The following is a 27,173-nucleotide window of genomic DNA, read 5'->3' as shown; positions in this document are numbered from 1 at the left end:
TTTTTTTTTAACAAAGTGAAAAATAAATCCATGGACCAGAATTTGATGATTGAAGTCTTGTTTGTTTACTTGTAATTTTTGTTATTGTTACTGCAGCAATATATTGCATCTATTTGGCAGCAGCATTGTTTTGATTATGTCAGTTCAAGCTGTCATTATTACAATGCCATTTACTCTCAACATGTATGCCAAGCCTTTTTAAATACTTTATAATTAAACACTAGAACTTGTGCCAAAAAATATGAATGAGCTAGTGTATTCCTAGTTGAAATAAAAAGCCAAACCAGCCAATTGTAGGATTCAAGTGCTACCTGTTGAAAATCAAATTAATTGGCAGATGTTTTGTAAATAAAGCTTTACAAGTAACTAAAAGTAGTTCTTTGTCCTACTCATAGGTATTGTTTCTTTATTAGAATGGCTGAAATTAAAACAGGAAAACATTATTGGTTGATACAGAGCTGAATTAGTCAGCCTTCTAATTATTTAATGAGTTAGGAACTGGTAATTGGATTATTTAAGAGGAATGTTAGCTCTTACTCAATTCTTTGTAAGGGGATCTAGGATGATCATGTCACACTTCAGTTGTTAATTCACAATAGACTTTCATTTGCTCAGCATTCTTTATGGCCTGTAACTGTTTCCATATGAAATAGCTTGTTTTACCTCAGTAAAATATGACTTACTCCTTCTGAAAATGTTTTGGTTGTGGGTTTTTTTTTTTTGTTTAGTTGCTTTTAGTTGTTCTATACTATGTGACAATGTACCGCATGAGGTATTAGAACATGGCACTTGCCAGATCCCCCCCACTATTAAAAATTACTTATTCTCATGGCATTTCAGTGAGCCACAAAAATACAAACTGCTAGCTTATATTATAGACTGTTACCAATAAAATATTCTCGATTAATTTATCAGTAAATAAGTGTATTTATAGTGGAATAACTTGAAACTATTATACCATAATGGTATTACACCTGAATATCCCTCTGATTTGAAGTGAAAATGTAGAAATAAAAAATGAATCTGTAGTGTTGAAAGCTATTGCTGCAAATCCATATTCATTATAAATTTAAGCAAATCGCCCAAATAGTCAATGAAGCTATTACATTTTCTTTACAACAGTATAGCAAAATCATAAATTAGAATGTCCCAATGGTTTATCGGCATTGCTGGTAACATTTAGGCTCATATGTTGACTATGTTGTATTTCTTCAGGCCCAGCCAGCCATTTCTTCAGTTCTTAAGCATAGTCCCTCTCTACAAAATATTGTCCATCATTACAATTTTAGGCATTTGTCACATTTTCCAAAATAGAAAAGTATATAAAGATTTTAATTCTAATGTATTTCTGATGTATTTATTTCTTATTTCTGAACTGTGGAATAGGTGGACTTTAATCAGCAAAATTAAAAGGTAGAGTTTGAGCTTTCATCTAATTGTAGAACAGATTATATGTATTGTACATTATCCAGGTTATAAATTGCAAACACAGATAATAGGTCAATACAGAATGTACAGAATCTGTACATTTTGTATATTACTATACATTATGCATAAAAATCCTAAAAATGTTGTGATAAAAATGCAGTAACCTGTTGCTTGGCTAATCACTATTTCTCATCAGAGATGGCCTAAATTTATATGGCGCAGGTATCTTTTGCGTACTTTGATTTTTTTATAGAGCTGCGGTTGAGAATCAGTGATATAAAGCAGAAAATATTTAGTGGACAGAGTGACACATTTCTAGTTGTAATGCTGCTATCCAGTATCCTTATAAAATATCTCAATAGCAATGTAGCTATCTAATAAAAGTACTTGTGTTTAGAAGGATTTGATTACATGTTAAAATTACTTTGAACAGTGTTTCATGTAGATATATATGTTTTAGTTTTTATGCAGATTTTGGACCTTTAAACTTGGCTCTGGTGTATCGATTCTGCTGCAAATTAAACAAAAAATTAAAGGTAAGAATGTCCTTTTATTATTATTTTTATTGATCTTGTTAATCTCTGTAAGCTTCCAGAGGTGTAGGTGAGTGCTTGGCTTTGGTAATTGGTTTTTTAAATAGTCATTTTATAAAAATTACACTGAATAATAAAAACCAATACAAAACTAAAAAGAAAAAGTAGAAAGTGCAGAAAAGAAGAAAAACAAAAAAATGAAAAATGAAAAAATATAAAAAAGAAATATATAAAGAAATGACTTCCTCCTTCATAACAAGTATAAACAATTTTAGTAACATCACCTTCTTCTCCAGCACATCGATTGGAGAATCCACATGTAGGTAGATACATGCCTTTCTGCCCAGAGACTGAGTCCTTCATTTTTTTTTACTACGCCCCTCTGTCAACTGTCACTTTCCCAGTTCACGACTCATTCTGGCCCTAAAGGGACGTGGCCAAACAATTGGCTCTCATCTTTAGGCAGAAATGCTGAGATTCTCCAGTCAATGACTTTCGGTTAGAAATTGTAGCCTGCTCATAATGCTACTGCGGTCCTAACACGCTCGCTGAAGCCGCCCTTTCTATTCTCTGTCAAGAAAAGCTCACCCTTAATCAAATAAACTAATTTTATACTCCTTCCTTTTAACAATTATTGATCTTTAATTCCTTCAAATAGGGTCATAAATCTTAATTTCTTTCCAATATTTTTTATTCCTTCTCACAGAATTATTCAAACCTCTAACAATATTTTTTGTAAATCAAACAAAAGAATATTGTCCAGATCACTCTCTATGCTGGTCCTTTGTATATCTCCTTTAATTATAAAGACATCAGCTGGTTTCTTTTGTAGCCTGTGATTTTTAAAACCACTTTCAGATCAGCCTTAATCTTGTCAAGTAAAACTTGCTTCTCATAAGGTATTTTAAACACAATCTGTCTAGAGTAGCAGACACACTTAACTTCTTAACTTCAAATATGAACTTCAATATATCCAATGTTAGAATATTCTGCTTCATTCTATATTTGTAAGTCAAATTTAAATATTCTTCTCCTTTCATTATAATCTTTGGTTCCTTCTGGTTCCCTTTAGTGTCCAACCATCAATGTTTGTACTATTATTTTTAAAAATTTAAAACAAGTATTTTCCAACAGGAAGATTCTTATGTCAAAACCATCTGGACCCTTAATTCGTTTGTGATTTTTCATCACCTTTTTGCCTTTTATTAAAAAAAAAATTAAGTCCCTAAACTTGTATTTAAAAGTTTTTCTGCTAAGGATTTGTCTTTCCCCCAACGAAAAATATCAAACCTGTATAAATTAATATGCTTCTGTATCATAATACCCATGTGGATTAAAGAAGCACTGTTATAAATAAATAAGTGACTGATGGCATGCTATATTTGTGAAGGTGGGTGAGCTAAAATGGTTTTGTAAAGAGTCTGTCTACCAAACTCCAATCAATATGTTGTGTTGTAATTAGTGGAGCCTTCCCAATATTATAGTACTCTAATAGAAGCTGCGGTTTGTCCAGCATTTAATGAAAGTGGGAGAGGCTGTTCTAGGAATATATAAAAACTTTTAAAACATCTCTAGTGCTGCCCAAAGTTTGCATATTTTGCCTAATAAGACAAAAATTCTGCATAACTTCAGTTAATTCTTATATTGACAGTGAGCTTGGTTAATTACTGTTAGAAGAACTTGCTGGAGCAAAACAAACTCTGCATGTTCTGACCAGTTCCTGCATCATGTGTGACAGCAACGTGATAAGTAAACATGTTCCATCGTAAATATTCACCACCTATCTAATCATTTAAATATGTATGAAATACCATAGCTGAGATCATTCAGGATAAAATTCTGAGCACATAAGTTTAATTTTTCTAAATAAAGCAACAGACTTTTGTGGTACAAAAAAAGAACTGATTTACATTTATTACCTCACTGAAATATTAAAGCTGTACAAATTTTTGTTTATTTGGGCATATAGTGCAGTTCTACACAAATATCTTGGGACTGTGCCATGAATTCTAGATAAAAATAGTAAATAGGATTTGGCTGCATGTTAACTAAATGTTCAATATATTGCTTCATGTGGAGATTAGATCCTCTTAATGATGATATGAACAGTATGTTTACTTTAAAGTTAAGATCTTGTCCACCTTTAAAATCATACTTAAATTAAATTCTCACCTTGTTGTTTGCTCATCTGCAATATAAAGATTTTCCTTCATAAGGGATTGTGTGAAACAATGTATGTAATTTCTTCTCTTCTTACCACCTAAAAATAAGTTGAAACGGTAGTCCTCAGGTTATGATGGCAATTGGGAATGGAATTTCAATCACTAAACTATGTCCTAATGTATGACATTCCATGACTACATCCCTTAGTGATGGTAGTTGGTAATACCAGCAGTCCCCAATGCCATCATTATGGCAGTTTGTTAGGCAAGGACCTATGTGACCACAATTTGGAAAGAGGCAATGAAATTGCATCCCAGGAAAGCAGGGTGACGGACTATGGAGTATGAGCATGTGGCCAGTTGCCATGGTGAGCACTACAGTGTATGGACAGATGGGCAAGCACTAAGTGCAGCTGGGTACAACAGAGAATGAGATTCCCATAATCCCCCAGGAACTCTTCAGGAGAAAAAGCAATGAGAGTAACTTTCTGATTTGTGGCATCCTGCTGGCTTCCCCATTGGGTCACAAGTAGTGGTCTGGTAGTTGGTCTGGCAGGTCACAAGTAGTGGTCTGGTAGTTAAGGCACCAGGCTAGAAAGGAAGTTATTTAAATGTATAATAAAAGCAACATAGAATTTCAGTTTTCATATCAGCGGTGATCTAAGCATGAAAACTAGTAAGTAATAAAATAATGTATCATGCAAATTCATGCTTAGCACTCTTAAATATCTATATGTATGATGTTTATGATGTAGAACTCCATTGTTACAAAAGCTGTTTTTCAAAAGAATTGAATAAAAGTCATCTTATTTACTGGAAAAACAGTGTACTATATGTGAAATACACAGGATGATTTGTGAGACTTGCAAAATTCACTATATTCTGCTTCAATGAAATAGAATTCTAGAGTTCTATGGTCTGTCTTGTAGGGCTGATACCACCCTCTTGTGAGAAGCCCACTGACAAAGCATGAGTGCAATTGCATCCTTCTTCCTATTTGCTTGTATTGAGGCATATATTGCTTCTCATACAGGTAGTCCTCGACCTACAACCACAATTGAGCCCAAAATTTATGTTGTTAAGTGAGACATTTGTTGAGTGAGTTTTGCCCCATTTTATGATCTTTCTTGCCACAGTTGTTAAGTGAATCACTGCCGTTGACAAGTTAGTAACCCAGTTGCTAAGTGAATCTGGCTTCCTCATTGACTTTGCTTGTGAGAAAGGCGCAAAAGGTGATCACATGACCATGGGACTCTGTAGCAGTCTTAAGTATGAGCCAAGCATATGAATTTTGATTGCATGGTCATGGAGATGCTACAAAGGTGGCAACTATGAAAAACAGTCATAAGTCACATTTTTTAGTGCTGGGGTAACAATCATTAGAACATCATTTGAACAGGCATTAGACGAACTGTTGTAAGTCAAGGATTACCTGTATTCTGGATAAATTATAGCTATCAAGACCAGTGTTTAGAATTAATGCCTATTCCTGCTTATTCTGAATACTCATTTCTTTAACATTATTGCTAATATACTTTGGTTAATGTTGGGTAGATTTAAAAAAAACAACTACCTCTTTCATTGTCCTACTTGTTATTAGTATGAGAGACTTAAGATTCAGCATGGATAATTTGCTATACAGTAAAGAACAAATTGAAATTGCAAGCAGGCAGATGATTTACACCAGGCATGCCCAACCCACAGACGCATGTGGCCCTGGACAGCTAATAATGAAGTCTCACAAGATTGTAAACATTTAACATTATTATGTGATTGATATACATTAACTATGTTATATATTTTATATGTAACAAGATATATATAATATCTCGCCCACATCTTCACTTGATGTGACCAGACCAGTGGTCCCCAACCTTTGCAGTTTGGTGGCCCGGCTGGGGATGGAGGGGAACTGGGTTATGTGAGTGGTGGGCTGGTGTGCATATGCACGTAGCTCGACATTTGCAAGTTGAGCTGCGCACAGGTGTGCATGTGCACCGGCCCACTACTCGTGCAAAGAGCTGTGTGCCCGTACACCAGTCTGCCACTCACGTGGCCCAGTTCAGAATAGGCCACGGCCGAGTAGTGGGGTGTGGCCCAGTGGTTATGGACCCCTGACCTAGATAAGCCAAAATTTGGATGCCTATGATTTAGACATTTAATTATGAAGCACAGTAATCTTAAAGGAAGAATTGCCTTAGAATTCATGAGATAGGAGTGGGTGGATATTTTGATTCACTACCTCAAGATTCAGATTAACAGAGGGATTAAAGAATTGCGTTATATGGGGGAGGGTTAGGGAGCACTTTCTTTATACTCTGGTTTAAATTTGATCAGGATATAACCTGATTTAACCTGCCAGAAGTCTCTTAAACTGATGAGTCACTGAGCTATTTGGCATAATTTTGTGGTCTGCTCCTAATCTGTTTATTTATTTGTATCTTAAAACAGTCCTTCAGTCTATCAAGAAAGAAAATTGTGTATTATACCAGCTTTGACCAACGGAAAAGAGCAAATGCAGCATTCTTAATAGGTGCATACGCAGTAAGTATCAATAGCTGTGTGCATTTCTAATGAGAAGTTGCTGACACTTCGGTCTCTAAATAGATACAGCAAAAGCTAGCATCTCTGCTTTTTCAGGATTTTAAGAATCCTGAAAGATTCTTAAGAGCAAGAAGGCTCTGGAAAGAAGCAGTTCTTTCCATTTGCATTTTTAAGCTGCTCCCAACCATAAAAGTATTGCCTAAATTACTACTTGGGAGGGAATGGACATGATCTGCCTCCCACAGGCTTCCACATTCATTCCCATCCTTTATCCCCCCAGCCATTTAGAGAGTTGCAAGAGAGATTTGAAGGGTGTAGTTGGGAGCAGGAAGATTATGCTATCAACATAGGGTGGCAAATTATTGCTGAATTTTGATGAAGTTTCATTGCTAGATTATAGCATCAAGTTTCATTGCTAGATTATAGTTGGGGCCTGCAGGCTCATTCTTGTTTTATACAACTTTGGCTTTTGTTTTCTTGTAGATGTTTTACCTACGTTTTTAAAATTAAGAAAAGTTATTTTGAGAAATGAAACCTTTCTTTGGGGGGGTGTTTTTACATGAATGATCAAAATTGTAGAACTTGAACAAAAGCTAGTATTTTGTGATTTAAGGGCTTTGTGTTATGTTTTACAACATTCATGTAGGTCTTTATAAATATACAGTGCTATTAATTTAAATAGGTAGCATACATATCCTGTTGGCTTTGTATTTATAATAAAATAAATGTTCTACAAAATGATGCCTCTGTGTTGACTGAATGAAGTGAAATGGAATTATGAATAACTTTTTATATAAATAACTCATGTTCTTAATCTTCCTTTCAAGATAAGCATGTTGTTAATTGAAATAAATGAGCTTATTATGAAGCAGCAAAGCATGTTGCAAGCAAATAACAAAATTGAAGTTCTACTCTATCTTTGTATTTAAGAAAGCAAGGAATAACAGTATGAGAACTATGTTTGCCTTGAAAATGATTCACAATGAAAAGGCAGATGAGGTAGTTTTTCAGTCATTGGTCTTGTGTTGTGTGAGTAAGATGTCTATCCTCTTTAGCATCTAATCTTCATCCAGGTTATTTAAGGGTTCTGGTACAGATTTTTTTCTAGTCCTCCTACAGGAAACCTTTTCACTTCAGATAAACTAGGCCAAGCCCATATCTTCGGAGCAGCGTCTTGCTTTTTTGTTGCAAACTGTAACAAAACACAGTGCAATTTTACTGGCATTTTGTATCTCTTTTTTAATTTAAATCCTTGTGTTGAAAATTCAAAGTATTTTAATTTAAACATTGATAGCAATAATAACAAAGCAATTTTAATCTATATTAATATTGGTTTTCCTCCTGTTTATTTATAAGAACTATTGATGTAAACATATAATCAGAGTTGGAAGGGACCTTGTAGGTCATCTTGTCTAACCCGCCGCCCAAGCAGGAGACCGTACACCATTTCTGACAAATGGCAGTCCAATCTCTTCTTGAAAGTCTCAAATGATGACACTCACTTTAGTACCTCACTTGATCTCGATTGTATTGTATTCAGTGCATACAATTTGAAATAATACTAAATACAATAAAAGGACACCCTAAAAAGTGAAACACTTAGGATAAGCTTCCTAAAAAGTGAAACACTTAGGATAAGCTTTTACTCTATTTTAACAAATCTGTACGGAGTCTTCTGTATTAGTAGATATCTCTATCTGCTGTTCAGGGACGTGAACAAATCGGGTGTTTTGGAGAGGATATTTTACAAGTGATGTTGTAATGTGGAGAGAATAAGCAAATACAGAATCCAGGCAATTAACCAAACACTAAATCAGCATAGCTGAGATTTGTTCCTGACAATAAAAGCTGCTGGTGATGAATAATCCAAATAAACATTAAAGAAGAGCATGTCTTATCTATAGAATCAACATTCATATTCAGAGTAAATTTTTCTAATCAATTCAGATTTGGCAATTTTCCCATAAGTTTATCTTTGAAACTCTTGCTAGAATATGATGGTTTTTAAAGATCTGCTTCAGTATGTCTGGGAGAAATGCTTTACCACTCATTTCTCTACTAATTTTTAAAATGCCTAGTAAATGTTTAATTGTGCTGAAAGATTAGCTTTGTTTCCCCATGTGAACAGTAGAAGAACATTTGAAGGGCATTTCCGACAGCTGATGCAGCATGCAAAAGCCATAGACTTTGGTTTCCTTGATTATTCAGGGAAAATTTGTGCTTAACAGCAGTGAGTTATATAAAATCCATACTTTCAATCATAGGGAGATCATTTTCAAAGATGATTGTAGATTCTTAGTCATATATGAAAATTAAAAACTGATAGGTAAAATTTCGCTGCAGATTGTCTTAGTTTAAACACCACTGATTCAGCAATCTTTTAAATTTATAATGACACCAAACAAGTGTTAGTTAGGACTTTACATGGAGTTTCTGACCTGGCAATGTGCCTGCAGTCATCTAACCATGATCTGGATGCTCAGCACCTGGTTTGCAATTACAACATCATAACAAGCCGTGGTCACATAAGTGCGATTTCCAATGATCCTGCTGGCTTCTCACAAACAAAGTCAGTGGGGAAGCCAGCAGGAAGTCAAAAGTCATGATCTTGTGAGGACCTCTCTTAATGACTTCCACGATCCTCACTTAACAATGGCAACTGAGACTGCCTGGCTAAGAACCATGATCACATAATGTTGTGCTTTATAACCACATTGCTTAACAATGGCAAATCCAGTTCCCATTCCCCTCTTAAACTGAAAACTCCCTCTATTCTACACTTAAATGTATTCTTATTAATTAATTCATCACTTTCTTTCAATTAGCTCAGTTCTATGCTTGCACTCACTGCATCATAGTAAATTACTGTGTGCACTTATTGAAACATTTTAAAAATATATTGTAGACATTTTTCTGTTCTTTCTAGATATTTCTGTTCTTTCTTCCTATGCTGTGGCCTCTTGTACTGTTGTTTTTTTTTGTTTGTTTGTTTTTTGGTTAAGCTAAATTTAATTTTTTTTTGTTAAGAAGCTAAATTACCATTTAATTACTTGTCGGTGATGTAATAAACTTTTTTTAAAAAAATTGTAGACTCATCTCTAATTTTACAGCCTAATGCGGGCAACAAGCAGAAATTAGGTGCAAGTTTTTGATATCATTTAATTATTGTTCTGGCAAGCAGAGCAAAAGCCATGTAGCCCAATTTAAATGTTACAAGCAGTGTGTAGATGCAAGATAATCTTGTAGTAGGATCAGTGTTCCCAACCAACAAGCAGAATCCTGCTTCTCAGATTGGGTGAGTTCTGTACATTTTTCAAGGAATAATTTTGGCTGATTTACAAGACTGATTGTTACAACTACATCATAGTATATATATTTACATTCCTTATTGAAGAAAACAGAATTGCAACATACATGCACTTGTGGCGATAACCTTGAGTTGAATTAAAAACTGGCAGCATTGCATAATCATACTGTTTGGTAAACAGTTTTCTGATATTTGTTTTGCATACATATTATTCTTAGCTAGCATTATTGTACTGCCTTAATGCTAAACAATTGTGTCAAATGAGATTTGGTAAATACTAGATTAAATGCTACAAATAGACCTTCTTGTGATGGCTGTCTGTTCTAATTTTTTCTGAAACCTACATTTTAATTATTATCATTATTCGTAATATAATAAAAATGTTACCAAGGGTTCTTTTTTCCTGTTTCATCCAATTATTATAAGGACAGTGCTCTTATCGACACATTTGATATTTGATACTAAAGAATATGATATCCCGTTCATAACACTTTTGTGGTGTCTAAGTGTTATTATACCCTAGTCTAGTTTCATCCATGAATTTTTACTTTGTAGATTTTGCCAGATGTGTCAGAAATGGTAATTTGCTTCATCTGCAAAATATCATCATAGCGTTTTCAGTCTATCTTAAAAGCAGTTCTGAAAGTCACCCCAGATATGTAAGTTAGTATTAGGCAAAACAGAGTCGCATATCAATACATTTGTTTCTAATAGTGGAAACATGCTACAGCGTAAGATAGAGAACATTTCAGGAAGGAGGTCCCTTATCGAATTTAAACTTGATTAACATAGGAATTAAATTGAGGGTCTTAGTCACTTTGAGTAAGGCAACTACAATATGTTGGCAGTCAAGTAGGGAAGGAAAAGCTGGGGGAAAATCAGTCACATTCTTTGGATTTCAAGAAAGCCACTTCTTTTGAATTCAGATTAAAAATAGAAGTACAGCTAGTCCTCAGCTTTAAGACCACAATGGAGTCCAAAATTTCTATTGCTAAGCGAGACAATTGTTAAGTGAGTTTTTCCCCATTTTACAACCTTTCTTGCTACAGTTGTTAAGTGAATCACCGCAATTGTTAAATTACTGACACAGTTGTGAATCTGGCTTCTCTAATGACTTTGGTTGTCAGAAGGTTACAAAAGATGATCACATGACTCTGGGACACTACAGCTGTTATAAATATGAGTCAGTTGCCAAGCATTTGAATTTGATCACATGACCATGAAGATCCTGCAAGGGTCATAAGTGTGAAAATCAGTCATAAATAACTTTTTTTCTGTCCTGTTGTAACTTTGATCTGTCACTACCTGAACTGTTGTAAATCGAGGACTATCTGTATAATATGTACTGAAAATGTAAAGGATAAATAAACCAAAGAAATAATGGGGAAAGGTTGGGTTTAAATGATTCTCATGACATAAGAAGATTGGCAGAAATGTTAAGAGTCTATCTTACTGATAAGCCTGGAGGCATGAAGGAAAGGAGCTTTAAGAAAAGGTAGGTTTTAAGTGAAACTAATTATAAAAATTGCTTGGCAAATGATACTGCAACACGTGGAGGTAGTATTGGATGAGTTCCCCAGCCCAGACCCTTTGCTATTCAAATATTTGTAAATTATCTGAAGGATAGAATGGAAGGGATTTTTATCATTTTTGAAGATAAGATCAAGTTTAGTGAGATTATAACTTGGAGGACAAAATCACGGTTTAAAATTAGGTTAGCATACTTGAATGTTGGCCCAAATTCAGTAGGATGATATAAACAGTTGTAAATCTATTGAGAATCTCTGCATCTCGGAAGGCAAAATCAGATGTATTGATCCAGTAGAGTTAGGCACAGATAAAATATGCAAGTTATGGCAGAGGTGGTATTCAGTAGGTTCTGACCAGTTCTGGAGAACCGGTAGTGGAAATTTTGAGTAGTTCAGAGAACCAGCAAATACCACCTCTGACTGGCCCCGCCCCCATCTATTCCCTGCCTCCCGTGTCCCAGCTGATCGGCTGGGTCTTCTTTCATTGCCCTGCACAGGAAAACAGAACTGGAAAGCAGGTTAGTGGGGTGGGGAGGGAACGGGATTTTGCAGTAACCTTCCCCAGGAATAGGGAAGGAATTGAGATTTTACAATATTCTTCACCTGGAGTGGGGTGGGAATGGAGATTTTACAGTATCCATGGCGACCACGCCACACCCACCAAACCATGCCCACTAAGCCACGCCCACAGAACTGGCAGTAAAAAAATTTGAATCCCACCACTGAGTTATGGAATATGTGAATGTTCCTTCTGGGAAAATATATAAGTACAGGTCAATCCTGGTGACAAATATCAGGTTGTTTGCCCCAAATATAACAGGTAAAAAGGCCAATGCATTCAGAGAATAATTGTTTCAGGATCATGGGAGATAATAGTTACATTGCATTTATCAGACTGCTCTTGAAAATATGTCCAGTTTAAAATGAACATGGAAAAGTTGGATTGGATTCAGAGGAATGCTTTACAATGATAAAGGTCTGAAAGACTGAGGTGACGATCGTCTCCATATATTTAAGACACTGTCCTATGTTGGAGGGAGCAGACTGAGCAAACCCTTCTCTGATAAAACTTTAAGCAGGGCAAGACCCAATTGGATGAAACTAAATGAGGTGCAACAAGCTGGATATTAGGAAGAATTTCCTGACAGGAATAGTTATTAAACATGGAACAATCTGCCTAAAGTTCCCTCACTGAAGGTTTTCCTACAAGGAATTCCTGCAATAAATGTTGGATTAGGTAATCTATTTTGGAATTTCAAACTCATATTCTGATTCTAGGATGCTTACATATGAAAAAGGGGTTGGAAAAATATTTCTAAGAAAGTCTGTACATATTATATAGAAATTAGGAATTAAATTCAGGTGATGAGAATGAAGCCACACATTCACACAGTATCTTTTAATTGCATTTACATGGTTATGCCTTATTTTATCAGAATTCTTGATTCAGGAATCTTTCAACTTAATATTACAAGCATATCATATAGTCTTGAGTGCAAAATTTATTAAGACAAAAGTAATTGATTTTGAGGTGGGCAAGTGTTTTTATTTTAAGAGAATTATGAGTATACTGGTTAGGGTTAGACTATAATAACTGAAATATTGGAACTGTTTTAAAACAGTTATTGAATAGGTTTATGATATGGAAGCAAACCATTTTGAAAGTGCAGATTCTAAATAATACTGTTGTTTAAATTCTCTATAATTGTATATTTATATACTGTATAATATTTAGGGAAGGATCTTTCTTTTTGGATGAGAACAAAACTCTTGGGTACTTTTTATAAAATGTGTTAATTCATTACTACAAGTTGATTTCTGTTGTTCATTCTGATATATATATATATATATATATATAATATATAATATATAAAATTGCTTTTAAAGTTGCAGTGACGTTTCGGCAGAATCTCATCTGCCATCACCAGGCTTGTGTATTGTGTTCGTCTGTGAGTCACAGCCGTTTCTGTTTTAAATTTGGTGCTAGCCTACTGCTGTGTTAGAATGGTTTTTTCATCATCCTGATTGGTTGGGAGTCTTGGTCTGTGTTTATTGGTCTTGGAGTTTGCTGTGTTCTGCTTGATTGATGTTTCTGATATCTTCTGTCTGTTTTTTGGCTCTTTTTGTATCTTGATTGGCTGGCAGCATTGTGTTACTTTAATGGAGGCCTTTAGTGCAGCCTGGCTTCGAGTAAACGGACGGCTATCATTTATTAGGAAGCTAGGTTTCATCTGGGTGCCTGGCTGAGGTGTGTTTGAGCTGGAGGTATCGGGGGGGGTGTCTGTTTGTGCCCAGGTGTTTGCTTGGCTTGTGGTGTGGAGATTTTTTTGTTTGTGAGTGTAGGCTTCCAGATAATTGACAGTCTGGTGGAGTCATCTCTTCTATTCATGCTTTCAGGTCTTTTTTCAATCTCTCTCTATATCTCTCTCTCTCTATCTCTATCTATCTCTATCTCTAATATATATATATATATATATATATATATATATATATATATATATATATGGATTATTTATTTGTTTAAATGCATAATCATTTTTTTTTATCAGTGCTTCCTATTTTGCCCTTGAGAAGGTAAACAATTATCTGCATTCAGAATGGAGAACACATCTAGATGCAGAAAAATGTTTTTGTTTTGTTTTCTTATGAAAGCAATAAAAATATGAGAGAAAGAGTTAGCATGGCTGTTAGCTGTCTGGTAAACTTCCTGGTTGTGTCTATGGAGTCACATTTTGAGCTTGGAATAAAAACAATTTTCTGAAGCATCAACATACATTGATTCTGAAGCATTAATTCTAGAAATTAAAAAATGAAATCAAAGCCTCATTGAGTTCTATTCAGACTTTATGTTGATATTATGAGTTATACAATTGTAAGTATGCATTTTCTAAATTGTTTGTTTTTATTTTTGTAGGTAGTTTACTTGAAGAAAACACCAGAAGAAGCTTATCGGATACTCTTATCTGGGTCTAATCCACCCTATCTTCCGTTTAGGTATAATTGTAATTTTGTATAATGCTTTAAAATATTAAAAATGTTTTAAAGATAGTGAAAGCAATTTGGTAGTTCAGGCCATCGTGAAGAGATTATTTCATATTTTACTGACATAAATCTTGTATTATATACAATGTGTTCTGCACTAAGCAAATTTATTTGAGTTTTCATCATTATAAAAATGAAAATGTAATAATGAGATGAGAGGACAAGTCTGGACCAAATTTTTTCCTCTATATCCCATAGTAATATGCTGCTTATTACAGATGATCACCAATGGACTATATTAATATTTAAGATTTTTATCCCACTTTTATTACTCAAGGCAGCAACCATATGTAATACATCTTCCTCCTCCTATTTTCCCACAAAACAACCCTGTGAGGTTGGTTAGGCTGAGAGAGACAGGCCAATAAATGTCATAAGTAGGTTGTGTTCAAATACATTCTAGATTTCTCCAGATCATGTTACTATGTAGTCTTGAATAACGTTTAACAGACTATTCAATCACCTCCTTTATTATTTTGGAAATATGTCTGATTACACACCAAATAAAAGTAATATATCTTGTTCCTTATACAGTTGATAATTCATCTGGCTTTTTCATGTTTAAAATACTTCTATTAAACAAAATGTACAGGTCTTGATTACTTTCCTAATCTTTAATTGTTTTCATCCTTCATTCTAATTTAGTCATTTATTTGGCATATTTGCAATTAATAACAGCCTTAAAGAGTTCAACTTTCATTCCAAATCTTCCAAATCTTTTGATAATTTTCTTAATGGGTTGAATGATACTATCTGACATTATGCAATTCATATATAAGAAGATCTTTAATTTATGATAAGGAACAGGTATCAAGTTGGGCGAATACATGCATAAATAAAACTCTACAAGATTGAACAAGGAAGAAAAGTGTTAGTCACTTGCCCCAATGTACATGCTTCTTTAATCCAAACAAAGACCTGAATGGTTAAGGGTGGGTAACATATTCCCTCTTTCTTCCTTGTATGTTTACTCCCTTTCTTCCTTTCACTTGTCATTAGCTGGCAACTAATCTCCAAATGGCTGTGCACGCATTACAGTTTTCCCGAGTTTTCCACAGGGCATATATAACACTGTCCAGTGAAACTTAGTTAGCTACTGGCTTCTCATACAATAGTCTGAACGATTCCTTTTAAAGATGCATTTAACATTTCTGATATCTAAAACATCCTTAAACAATCTAGCTTTCCCTACTTATTAGGCCAATATGCTCACTATAAATACTTTGACCTGCAGTTTCATCTAGCGGTTCTCTCACTCTCTTCCCTCCTTATGGACTACACCTTTCATTTGCTTCTCTTCACTTCCCCTCCTTTTGGCATTCCAAACCTCAATTCATCTCTTGCCAAATCCTTTAGATCAGGGGTGTCAAACTCACATCTTTTTTTCTCCTTTGATAAACCGGGCATGGGTGTGGCCAGCAAGTGACACATCTGGCCTGTGGGCCACGAGTTTGACAGCCCTGCTTTACATCCATGGTTCCCAAACTGTGTGCCATGGTGATAAAATGAACTCAGACTGTGGGATATTTCATATTTTTAATGGAAACATAGCAGTACCCAACATCTTCTAAACAACACAAACTACTAGCTTACTATTGCTTCTCTCAAAAAAAGTGCTTCTTTCAAAAATTTAAAATATCCCACAGTGTCTCTGTGAACTTGCTTCTTGGATACTGTGAGATGCCATGGAAAATTTTCTGAGATGCTACAGGCATTGTGAATTGAGAAAATGTAAAAACGTCTGGACTAAGTGGCTCCCTCACAGGTGAAACCTCAGCTCTTCATTACCCATACAGATCTTGATTCTTTACACAAAGACTCTTGTATCTTCTCTCTTTTACCACTTACAGTACTCAGAATATTTTTACTGCTTGGTAAAGATAATTAATTAAATTTCTATCGCTGTCCAACTCAATCAAGTGACTCTGTGAGGCAACAGACTTTCTATCCATCTAGTGCCAAATGATCTCCCTTTCTTCATTTTTTTTTAAATGATTGCTGAACAAATTGTCGTAAGTGAGGACTATTTGTATTTAGTTTCTTTAAGGCTTTTTGCCTTTAGAAGTTCAGTGCAATTATAGGATTGAAATAGATATGAAAAACTCAGGATAGAAACTTAATATGGATACACTGTAACTGGAAGTTATTTCTTTGTTCTTTTCACAATGACTTTGCAATGCTTGGTTTAAAAAAAGTATTGTTATATAAAGTTGGAATTTCTCAATAAACCTTTTGATTAATAATGCAAAATAACTGCTGATTCAGTTGCCTGAAGAACCTGGAAAAATGCTAAGATCAAAGCTTTGTCAGCCAAAGCTATTTGTAATCACCTAGAGTTTTAAAGAATTGTCAGGAATGTACTCTGAATAGAAAGTGTCAGTATTTAAAATAGAGACAGTTCATTAGTGATAGGGAAGTTACTTTAAAGCCTGCTGGGTTGTACAACCCATGTATTTGTATTAAACTGCAAACAAGAATTCATATATGATCTTTGTATTGGAGTTGGAGGGGGAAAAAATAATCATTTGATTTTGCAGCTTAATGCCATCTCCTGAAATTGATCATGTATAATATACATTTAAAAACTATTTGACTTAAGATAAAGAACGATCACATTAACATCCCATTCACTGCTATTTTACCATTTTTAAGGTAATAAGCTATTAGGTTTACATATATTTCCTTCCTTTTTCCTTTCCCATCCAGTACCGAATATAATTATAGGCAATTACTTTTGCTCTTTTCAAAGTCCTACTCTTCTCTAAAATAGAACTAAAAATCTGAGCTTTCCTTGATTTGGGGAACTTTAAAAGCCAATTACAGAAGGCACCTTTAATGGAATGCACCAAGTGGGTGACCTTGAATCAAGATGAGCACACCTAATCTTGTGAAATCCTGAAAGCAGGCGTAAACCTTTCATTCTCCCGTGAGCTGTTCAGAGCATCCAGAAGTGAGAGGTGCTTCAGTCTCTTCTGGAAAGGCTGGGCTTAAAACTCTGGGATGGTCCTCCTCCATGGGACACCTCCACGGGACACCTCCCCAGCGTCCCCCAGTTTTAGCTCAGCCTTCGTGGTAAGAGGTTGTGCACTCCCTGACTGGAACAGTTTTCTGATTCAGCTAGTTAAAATTCAGGTTTGCTCTTGGGTTAATTCAGCTTGTAAATTTTTCCCCAATTAATTTGGCGATTTCAAGGCTTGTGGCTGTATTAGGTCATCCCCCGATCAGTTTGAGAGCAGTTCTTTGTGGCTGGCGGAGCTTGCCACTCCGCAGGCAGCCTGAGATGGCTGCTTCAGGCAATTAGCTTATCTAATCCCCGATCGTCTTATCTCTGAGATCTTGGCGGAGCGCTCGCAGCCGCAGCTCACTTCTCCTTGCCGTTTCGACTGACAGGATCATTTATCTGACAATTTAGAGAGTCAGCAGCAGCAAACTGCTCAGGCAATTAACATGGAGATTCTGCCTTCCCGCCATTTTCAACGGCTGGCAAGTTTGCGCCTTAAATATCACAGGTGCCATTCCCGCTGGTTTCCTGGGGACCGGGTACCTGGCATTATTTCTTTATCTTGCTGGCGTTGGATAAGCAGGCTAGTCCTTAAACAGGAATTTTTTCTTTTTGCAATTGCTTTTGGATCATTACATTGGAGTGAAGCCGCAAGTGCCATTTCAAACAGCGGGACGTTTTTGACAGGAAAGGATCCATCCAGGCCCTGTATAGCTGGTTTCCTGTTGGGGACCAGGGATCCAGAATATTTCTTGCTTGGAGCGCTTGGGGTTTCCCTTGTTGGGGACCCTTAGATACTGTTTCCCATATACACAGTTTTACATGTAGATATAAGCACGTATGTGTATATGTGTATATATGTGTGTGTGTGTGTGTGTGTGTGTGTGTGTGTGTGTATATATATATATATATATATATATATATATATATATATATATATATATATATATATATATATATATAGACTTACACTCCTGGAGAAGCGTTCTACTTTGAACCACGGGGTAGGCATCACCCCTAAGTACAAATAATAATAACAATAACAATAACAATAATAATTTTTAAAAATTAAAGTTAGAGGCACGAGAATCAGTCCTCCACAATGGTAGGTGACAACGTCTTCCGCTCCAAGACAAATACGTCCCGAGATAAGTCAGTGGGCCCCAAAAAGGCCTCTAAGGCGACGGATAAGGATGACCATAGACGGCACCAAGCCTTGGAAAGGCAGTTGCAGAAATGGGCCAGGGAGGCGGACAAGATGGCTATGACACAACAATCGGATCAGGGCCCAAGTACATTGTTGGGGCCCTTGGACTTATCCACCCAGCCTAGACAGGCTATTTCTGGACAGCCTCCCATAGGCATATCTCCTCCAATGAGCACTGCCCGGCGAATCCCAGAGGCAACCTTCACTCCTACAGCCACCGGTTTAAGACAGGAGGAGGGATTACCTGAGACTATTCCCATCGAAATGAGGCAATGGATGGAGATGGCCATACAAAAGGGAATCGCGGCTGGAGTTCAGCAATCCATCCGGACCAGACACTTTTCGGCTACTTCGGAAGCGGGATCCCTGTCTGCTCGATCCTTTCACATATGGGACATCATCAAACTCAGGTATTCCCCAATATTCCTGACATACCAGTCCAGGGTCTTCGGAAGGAGGTGGAATTAGATGACCAGGATGTTCCCATGGAGGTGGGGTCGATCCATCAGATGGACTTGGGGTTGTCAGAGGCTGACCCACTAGAACGAGGAATGTCGGATGACGAAGGCCTCATTCCGGACCAACCTACCTTTTCTGGCCTTTTTCATCCGCACCTCTTTAAATCTTTACTGTTCAAAGCAAAGAACACCGCTAAACTAGGCACATCAAGCCCTCATCCATTGTCAACAGAGTCTCAGAACGAATCCGAGGATCTAATATTCTCACAACCGGCTAATGAGGCAGAAACTATTCCTGTCCCTCGTATGTTTGCTGAATTAGTACAAAATCAATGGGCATCAGCGGCATCCTACCCAGCCCCAACAGGGTATGATAAACGATATTATAATTTGGCACCACAGTTTTCAAATTTTCTCAAAACGCCAGAGGTGGATGAGCTCATTGTGGCACTGGCCTCTTCTTCAACCTTTCCCAACGAGGCCGAGGAAGCCCTGAGACCCGAGGAAAAGAGACCAGAGTTGGCACTCCGTAGGGTGCATGTTTCTGACGCCTGGGCCATTAGGGCAGCTACAGCTGCGTCCTTTTTTACACGGTCCTCCCTACGATGTCTCTTCCACTTGAAGGATATATTGCTGGCGTCAAATGTCAGAGCCCACCAGGACATTGCTAAGATTATTGCAGCGGCTGAATTCTCTGCTGACGCCACATTTAATGCAGTCAAATTCTCATCTAGAGCCATAGCATCTCACGTATCAGCACGGAGACTGCGATGGCTCAGACATTGGCAGGCAGATACCAAGCATAAATGCAAGCTGGCATCAGCCCCAATATCGGGGGATAAATTATTTGGCAGTGTCTTGGAGCCCCTGCTTATTGAGAATAGAAACAAGAAAAATGTGCTCCCCCCTCTTTTTCGGAGGTCTGAAAACAGAACGCCCCAGTCGTTTCAAAGGGGTTCTTTTCGGCCCTACTATCAAGGCCCATACATTCCCATATCGCAGAGAACATCAGGCTACAGGCCCAGTTTTAGACAGGATAGGTTGGAATCTTCCGATAGAGGTCAGCGGGGAGGCCAAAACAGAAGAAACTCCAGAGGTACCAGAGGCCGATTTTTTCGTCACCCCAAGTGAGTCCTTGACAGCAGCTCCCATTGGAGGGCGGCTAAAATTGTTTGCTGATCAATGGGACAGCTCCACCTCTGATGCGTGGGTCAGGGACTCTGTTAGGTTTGGTTTGGCACTAGAGTTCAATCCTCCCCCCCGAACTTTTTCATTAGGAGCCCTAGGTCCACGGACCCCATTAAGAGAGTGTTGATGCAGGAGGCTATCAATCATCTTCTGCATATTCGGGCCATTAGAGAGATCCCATCTGAACAATGGGGTCAAGTCTGTTACTCTCTATTGTTTGTGGTCCCAAAGAGTTTGGGGGGCTGGAGGGCAATTCTGGACCTCAAACGTCTGAACAGATCATTGGTTTATCGAAAATTCAAGATGACTACTCTCCAGTCCATTCTGCTCAGCATCAGAGAGAATGATGTCCTGACCTCTATAGATCTGACAGAGGCTTATCTACATATACCAATTAGACCTGCTCACTACAAATATCTTAGATTTTGCTATTGTGATCGGCACTACGAATATATCGCCCTACCATTCGGTCTGGCTTCGGCCCCTAGGGCTTTTACCAAGGTCCTAGCAGCTTTGGCTGCCTCCCTCAGGATCAAATCTATTTGTTTACAATGTTATCTGGATGATATTTTAATTTTGTCATCTTCCAGACATCAAGCAAATTTGGATACCAAGATTACTCTGGAGACCCTTCAAGGTCACTGCTTTTTCATAAATTGGGATAAAAGCCATTTGATCCCTTCAACTAAGTTAGTTCATTTATGGGCAGTGATAGATACCATGGAGGGCAAGGTTTTTCTCTCTCAGGACTGGTTGAATAGTATCCAATCTTTGGCCAGAGAGATCAGAGCCTTAAAGAGGGTTTCCCTGGCAGTTCTGTCTCAACTATTAGGGAAACTGATTTCTTGTATTTCCATTGTGCCTTGAGCTCGATTCCATTCTAGAGATCTGCAATGGTTCCTGCTACCTTTCCAGCGATCCAGAAGATCCACTTCCAACGTCTGGATAAAGGTACCGCACAATGTTCTCCGATCACTCTGCTGGTGGTTGGAAAACATGATAAACAAGGGGTGTCCTTTCAAGGAACCTTGCAGGGCAACGATCACAACCGATGACAGCCTGGTAGGATGGGGAGCTCACTTCCAATCCCACACTGCACAGGGAAGTTGGACTATTTCCGAACAATCACAAAGCATCAACCTGTTGGAGCTGCAAGCAGTTCATCTGGCATTACGCAGTTTTCTACCCCTTTTCCAATCACACCACGTTCTGGTCTTGACAGACAATATCACAACCAAGGCCCACATAAACAGACAGGGGGGTACCCGCTCCAAACTTCTGATGCTGGAGATGGCCAGGTTGTTCAAGTGGGCCGAGGCCAATCTGTTTTCGCTCAAGGCAAAGCACATAGCAGGGGCCTTAAACACACAAGCAGACTGACTCAGCAGGGCCACGATAGATCAGACAGAGTGGTGCCTACACCCGTCTTTCTTCCAGGAAGCAGTGCGGAGGTTTGGGCAACCGGTGATCAATCTATTTGCCTCTCCCCTCAACGCCCAATTGCCCTGGTATATTTCAAGGTACCCGACTCAGGGGGCGGAGGCCGTCAACGCTCTGCAATGTCAGTGGCCTCCCGGACTTCTATATGCATTTCTTCCACTCCCTGTAATACCCAGGTTGATCCAGAAGTTATTGGAGGAAGGAGCAGAATTGATATTGGTCACCCTTTACTGGGCCAGGTGAACGTGGTTCTTACAGGACCTGTCGAGAGAACAACTTTGGAAAAATTCCACCATCGAGGGTTTCCCTCTCGCAAGGGCCGGTACTTCACCCGGACCCACAATGGCTCAGCCTAGCCGTATGAAGGTTGAGCGGAGCCGTTTAAGGACCCAACAGATTTCAGAGGATGCCATTGCCACCATACAAGCATCCAGACAGTCCTCAACAAATCGTATATACGAGGCCACGTGGTCCGCTTTCTGTCGCTGATTCCGGGGGGTCTAAGATCAACCCAACTGCCCCATCAATAGGACAATTATTGGACTTTTTACAGGAGGGGTTGACCAAGGGCCTATCTCCAAATACTTTACGCAGACAGGTGGCGGCCTTAGCCTCGGTGATATCCTGAGGTGACCTTCGTTCCATAGCGCACCATCCACATGTCCGCAGCTTTCTTGAGAGTGCTGCAAACTTACGACCTCCTGTAATTCACCGCTATCCCACTTGGGAGCTCAACAAGGTGTTAACCGCACTTACAACTGGCCCGTTTGAGCCTTTAAGAACCGCTAGTCTCAAATTCCTGACATATAAGGTGGTCTTCTTAATTGCGATCACATCAGCAAGGAGGATTTCTGAATTGGCAGCATTGTCGATGAGAAAGGACCTGTGCGTGTTTCATGCGGACAGAGTGGTTCTCAGATTGGATCCATCGTTCACCCCTAAAGTAAATTCAGTCTTCCACAGAGTGCAGGAGTTGGTGCTTCCAAATTTTTGTCTGAAACCATCTCATTGACTGGAGCATCAATGGCATCGACTTGACGTTCGAAGGGCGTTAAACATCTATCTAGACCGCACGGCGGCCTTTCAAAAATCTGAGGCTCTATTCCTATCCTTCAATCCATCCACTTTAGGACACAAGGTGTCGTCGACGACCATTGGTAGATGGTTGAGAGCCACCATAGCTAAAAGTTATGGTAGGTGAAGTAAAGGTACTTAATGTCTATCACATTCAAACAATCTATTATAAAGTTTAAAAATGAGATAAATGTAATCTGACAAGAATTACAATAAATCTCTGCTGTGGCCTGAATTCCCTGTATTGTTTCCATTTACTTGCAGATTAAACTCTGTGATATGCTAGGATCTTTCCAAGTATCGAACTCAATGAAATTGGCTTATAGTTTGCTGAACCTTCCTTTTTTTTCCCATTTGTGAATAGGATCCATTTGGCATTTCACCATAATCAGTCCTGGGCAATTTACAACCCTTGGGCCCTATTTGGCCCTTTGCCTGTCCCTTTCGGACCTGTGTGAGGTGAATCAGAAATTAGAAATCAAATGTAAATAAATCTATGCCATACATGCAATACAACTGCATTGCTTTTTTTTTGAAGGTGGCTGCTTTTTTAAAAAAAATTATGCATTTGCATGCATGCATGCCTACCACCTTCACAGCCCTATTGGTTCAGCCCTCCACAACAGTCCCAGTTTTTCATATGATCCCTTAGCAAAATGAACTGCCATAAGGATTTAGCCATACCACCAGCTAGCTCCTAGGATGCAGTTCATGCAGTTCTGGAGATTTAAATTCATTCAAAAGTAAAGAGGGGTTCTGTATTAGATTTCTCTTAATCTCAAACTTCAGTCTTGCTCCTTGGTTGGAGCAACATACTTTTTTTTTTTTTTGGTCAGAAAAGTCTATGTCTCTTCTTTGTTACACATTAACATTTTCCCCTCTTCACTGAGTAACCGGTATCCTGATTATTTTTGTTTTGTTAACCTTACTTCAGAGTTTTTGTTTTCTTAATATCAACTTTATAGTTTCCGTCTCTCTGCAGCTCTTTTGTGATCTGGCCCCTTTTGCATTTCTTGCATTTATATTTTTGTTTTCAGATCTTCATTAAACTTTTTGGGTGAGCACATAGGCTTCTTCTGCAGCTATTTGTTTGTTTATTTTTCCTAGTTAGAATTCTTCTTTAGGAACTTGTAACCATCTTGATTTCCTTTTCTCATTAGCATTCTCTGCTGTAGATTCTACTTATTGTCTGAGTTTATTAAAATACGCCTTGTTGAAGTCCAAGAAATGACTGGGCTGTCGTGCCCCTGGTGGAGATTGACTCTGAGGGAGAGGAGGAACAGCCGACAGGGAATTGAAGTGTGGCTCCGTAGGTTGTGGAGGAGGCGGGGAAGGGCAGAGGTCGGCTGAGCAGTCAGAGGAGGACCCAGGCCCATCCCCTATCCATCCTAGGGGACGCAGGGAGGAGAGGATAAGGGAGAGACATGGTCTCCTCAGGAGAGGAGGGCCTTGATCCTCTTCATGGGCTACAGGTATCGGAACTGAATAAGAGTTTGGACCTGCGTACTGGTAGACGCTGGAAACAAAGCGTGTTTTATTTTGGTCTGAAGTTATCTTGGTTGGCAACTGTGCCTTGTTATCTCCTTGAATTTAGTAAATACTTCTCCTGTTCCGTTGTAGTTTTTTTTTTATTTCACCTCTATCTACTCATTAAATTCAGACTGTATTGCTTTCTTTTGAAGATTATTTTTGAGTACGTTTTATCTTCAACTGAGTATTATAGAACGGTGGGGCCAAGTTGGAGGCATTAAAGGACATTTATTTACGTTTTGGATTTTATTAACATTTGTATCCCACCCTGGGTCATCTCATGGGATGAGAGAGAGTAACTGACCCAAAGACATCCAGCTAGATTTCATGCTTAAGGCAGGAATAAAACTCATAGCCTCCCAGTTTCTAACCTAGTGCCTTAACCCAGGGGTGTCAAACTAGCGGCCCCCGAGCCAGATGCATCATGCACTGGCCACACCCACCTCTGTTTTAGTGAAAAGGAAAAAGTTGGGATAGGTCATGTGACGAAAATGTGATGCCGCAAGTTTGATACCACTGCCTTAATCACTAAATCAGACAGACTCTATCACAAGAACAAACTCTTTCTACAAAAGGTTTTATTTATTTATTTGGCACTTCAATATTGTTGTGGGGGGGAAAAGTCAAAACAGGCCAGGCAAAGACTCTGTGGAGTTTGTAGAGGTGAGATTGAATTTAACAAGGTGGAATTCGCCCATGGCAGTCACCAGTAATCCATACGTCCATCCACCATGCTATATCATAAGCTCACTGAGCAGATATCTGCTCTGGTTTTGTCTACAGAAACTGAGGGGATGCCAGAAATGCAAGTCAGCCAAATGTTTGTCTTCTATCACGAAAGGGAGTTGTCAGAATTAAGGGGGGCAGCAAATGATAGGTGAAGGAAATTTTTAACCAGTGAGAGAAGTGACAAATGCAGGTTATTTCTCCAAGGAAAACTTTTCTTGATTCCATACATATCAGAGCATTTAAGACAAAGCATAGAACCTTGAAAAGAGCATGCAAAGACTTGGACTAAAAATATCTACGGGTTTAAAGGTACTATAGATGCATACTTGTAAACCATAAAGCATCTGCGGAACAGGTTTAGGTGTAAACAGTTTTATAGCAGCAGGGATGAACCTGTAGCCTCTGGAATGGAAAAAGCTCAATGTTTTCTTGATTCTGTTATTAGCTTTGTCAGACACGGCTCTAATTTTTTTCCAACGGGCACTAAATTTCAAAATATTGTTCATTTAAATGGTTAAATGTAAGAAATGTAAGCACATATAAAAAAAACCTAAGTCTTATAGGTTAGGTGAGAAGAAGTATATCTGTTATTTAGGAATTCAGTTGAGTTATTCATTGAATTGAATCATGGGACATCACAAGTGTGAGTCATATGCACTGAGATCATCATACATGATGCTAGTATGTTATCTACATCAATTTACATTATTTATGTAATGACGTTAGGATCTATAGCAAGTAGTCCGTTGCATCAGTCTGCTAAAACAAGTTTTCACTGTATTGAGGAGCTTTGGGGCTGAATGACCATGAACTGGTTTTCTTTTATACTGATATGGCTGGCATCCGCAGAATCATCTGTTTTGTATGTACTTTCAGCAGCACAGGCCTCTGAACTGGGATGACGAGGTTCTTGTATTTGAACCTGGCAAGCTGATATCTGAGTGAGCCATGTCACATCGGTTCAAGAAAGCTGATTCCTGATTGGTTCCTTGTCCAATTGGTCTATTTTGAAGAAATTTTAAAGAATAATAGTTCCTGTCTTTGTGCCTGCCTGCTGATTATTTAGGGGGACTTCTGATTGGTTTATTTTTGAAGAATTCGTCATTGGAATTCATCTCTAGAACATATGAAAAAGTTACAGAACAATGCTCTCATTAAACTCCTGTGCTGTTGTGTAATAAAAAGGCACACTCATTTCTCATATAATAAATAAACATTATTCATAGTAAATAATGAAATGAATTTTTGTTAATGTGTTATGTATTTGAACCTTGTAGAGAAAATATTTTAAATAATCTGATTTAATTTTGAATGATCTTTTTATTTAAAAACGTATGAGCAGATATGATCTTTCAGTTATTGTGCTGTAAATTGAATGTACATAATAATCACTAAATTATTACATCTTAAATGTAATCATCACTAGTAACCAGGGAAAACATTTTCATGCATGCCTGAATTGCCAAATATATATGTATGCTTTTTGACATGTACCACTTCAATAGCCCAATCTGAACAAAAATATAATGGATAGCATACTTATCATAATTAATAATTTCATTTTGGTGATTGGATTATACCATAGGTATGTTGAATTGGATAACCTATTCCCTTTGAATGAGTTTCATTAATGAAAAATTATCCAACAATGAAACAGTGCTGTACACTACAGTAATCCATATGGCTCTGAGCAAAGAACAATTCGAAAATGTAATTAATACATTAGAGGAAATAGTGGAAAAAAGATTTTAAAGAATGTATTACACACATATACAATTTCTAGAGCTTTAAAGCATATCTGACACTGAAGAATGTTTCTTTGTTTACATGAGTGAGTGGCCCGTCTTGATGTTTGTTGCTAGGGAAAGAATATATTGTACAGTGATCGCTTTGTTAATAGTGTATTGCAAATATATTCTGGTCTTGTCAGAACATGCTGCTCTCCTGTACAAATAAAAATAAGGATCCCTCATTTTGAAAGACAGATACACTTCTAGAGAT

General features: G+C 37.7%; 1 protein-coding gene across 4 annotated transcripts in view; it reads left to right on the top strand.

The window, feature by feature from the left end:
* CDC14A (cell division cycle 14A) overlaps nucleotides 1–27,173 on the top strand; it is an 85,117-nt gene that overhangs the window by 14,109 nt on the left and 43,835 nt on the right. For all 4 annotated transcript variants that reach the window (XM_026671796.2, XM_026671794.2, XM_026671795.2 and 1 more), the window contains exons 3-5: nucleotides 1,889–1,964; nucleotides 6,575–6,667; nucleotides 14,418–14,497. In XM_026671796.2, coding sequence (XP_026527581.1) covers nucleotides 1,889–1,964; nucleotides 6,575–6,667; nucleotides 14,418–14,497 — 249 coding nt within the window. The remainder of the gene's footprint in view (nucleotides 1–1,888; nucleotides 1,965–6,574; nucleotides 6,668–14,417; nucleotides 14,498–27,173) is intronic.

Source organism: Notechis scutatus, chromosome 3, assembly GCF_049901735.1.
Source record: "Notechis scutatus isolate UNSWTSFEM ecotype Mainland chromosome 3, rNotScu1.2, whole genome shotgun sequence".
NCBI classification, from domain to species: domain Eukaryota; kingdom Metazoa; phylum Chordata; class Lepidosauria; order Squamata; family Elapidae; genus Notechis; species Notechis scutatus.
This window is presented reverse-complemented; position numbering and strand designations above follow the sequence as displayed.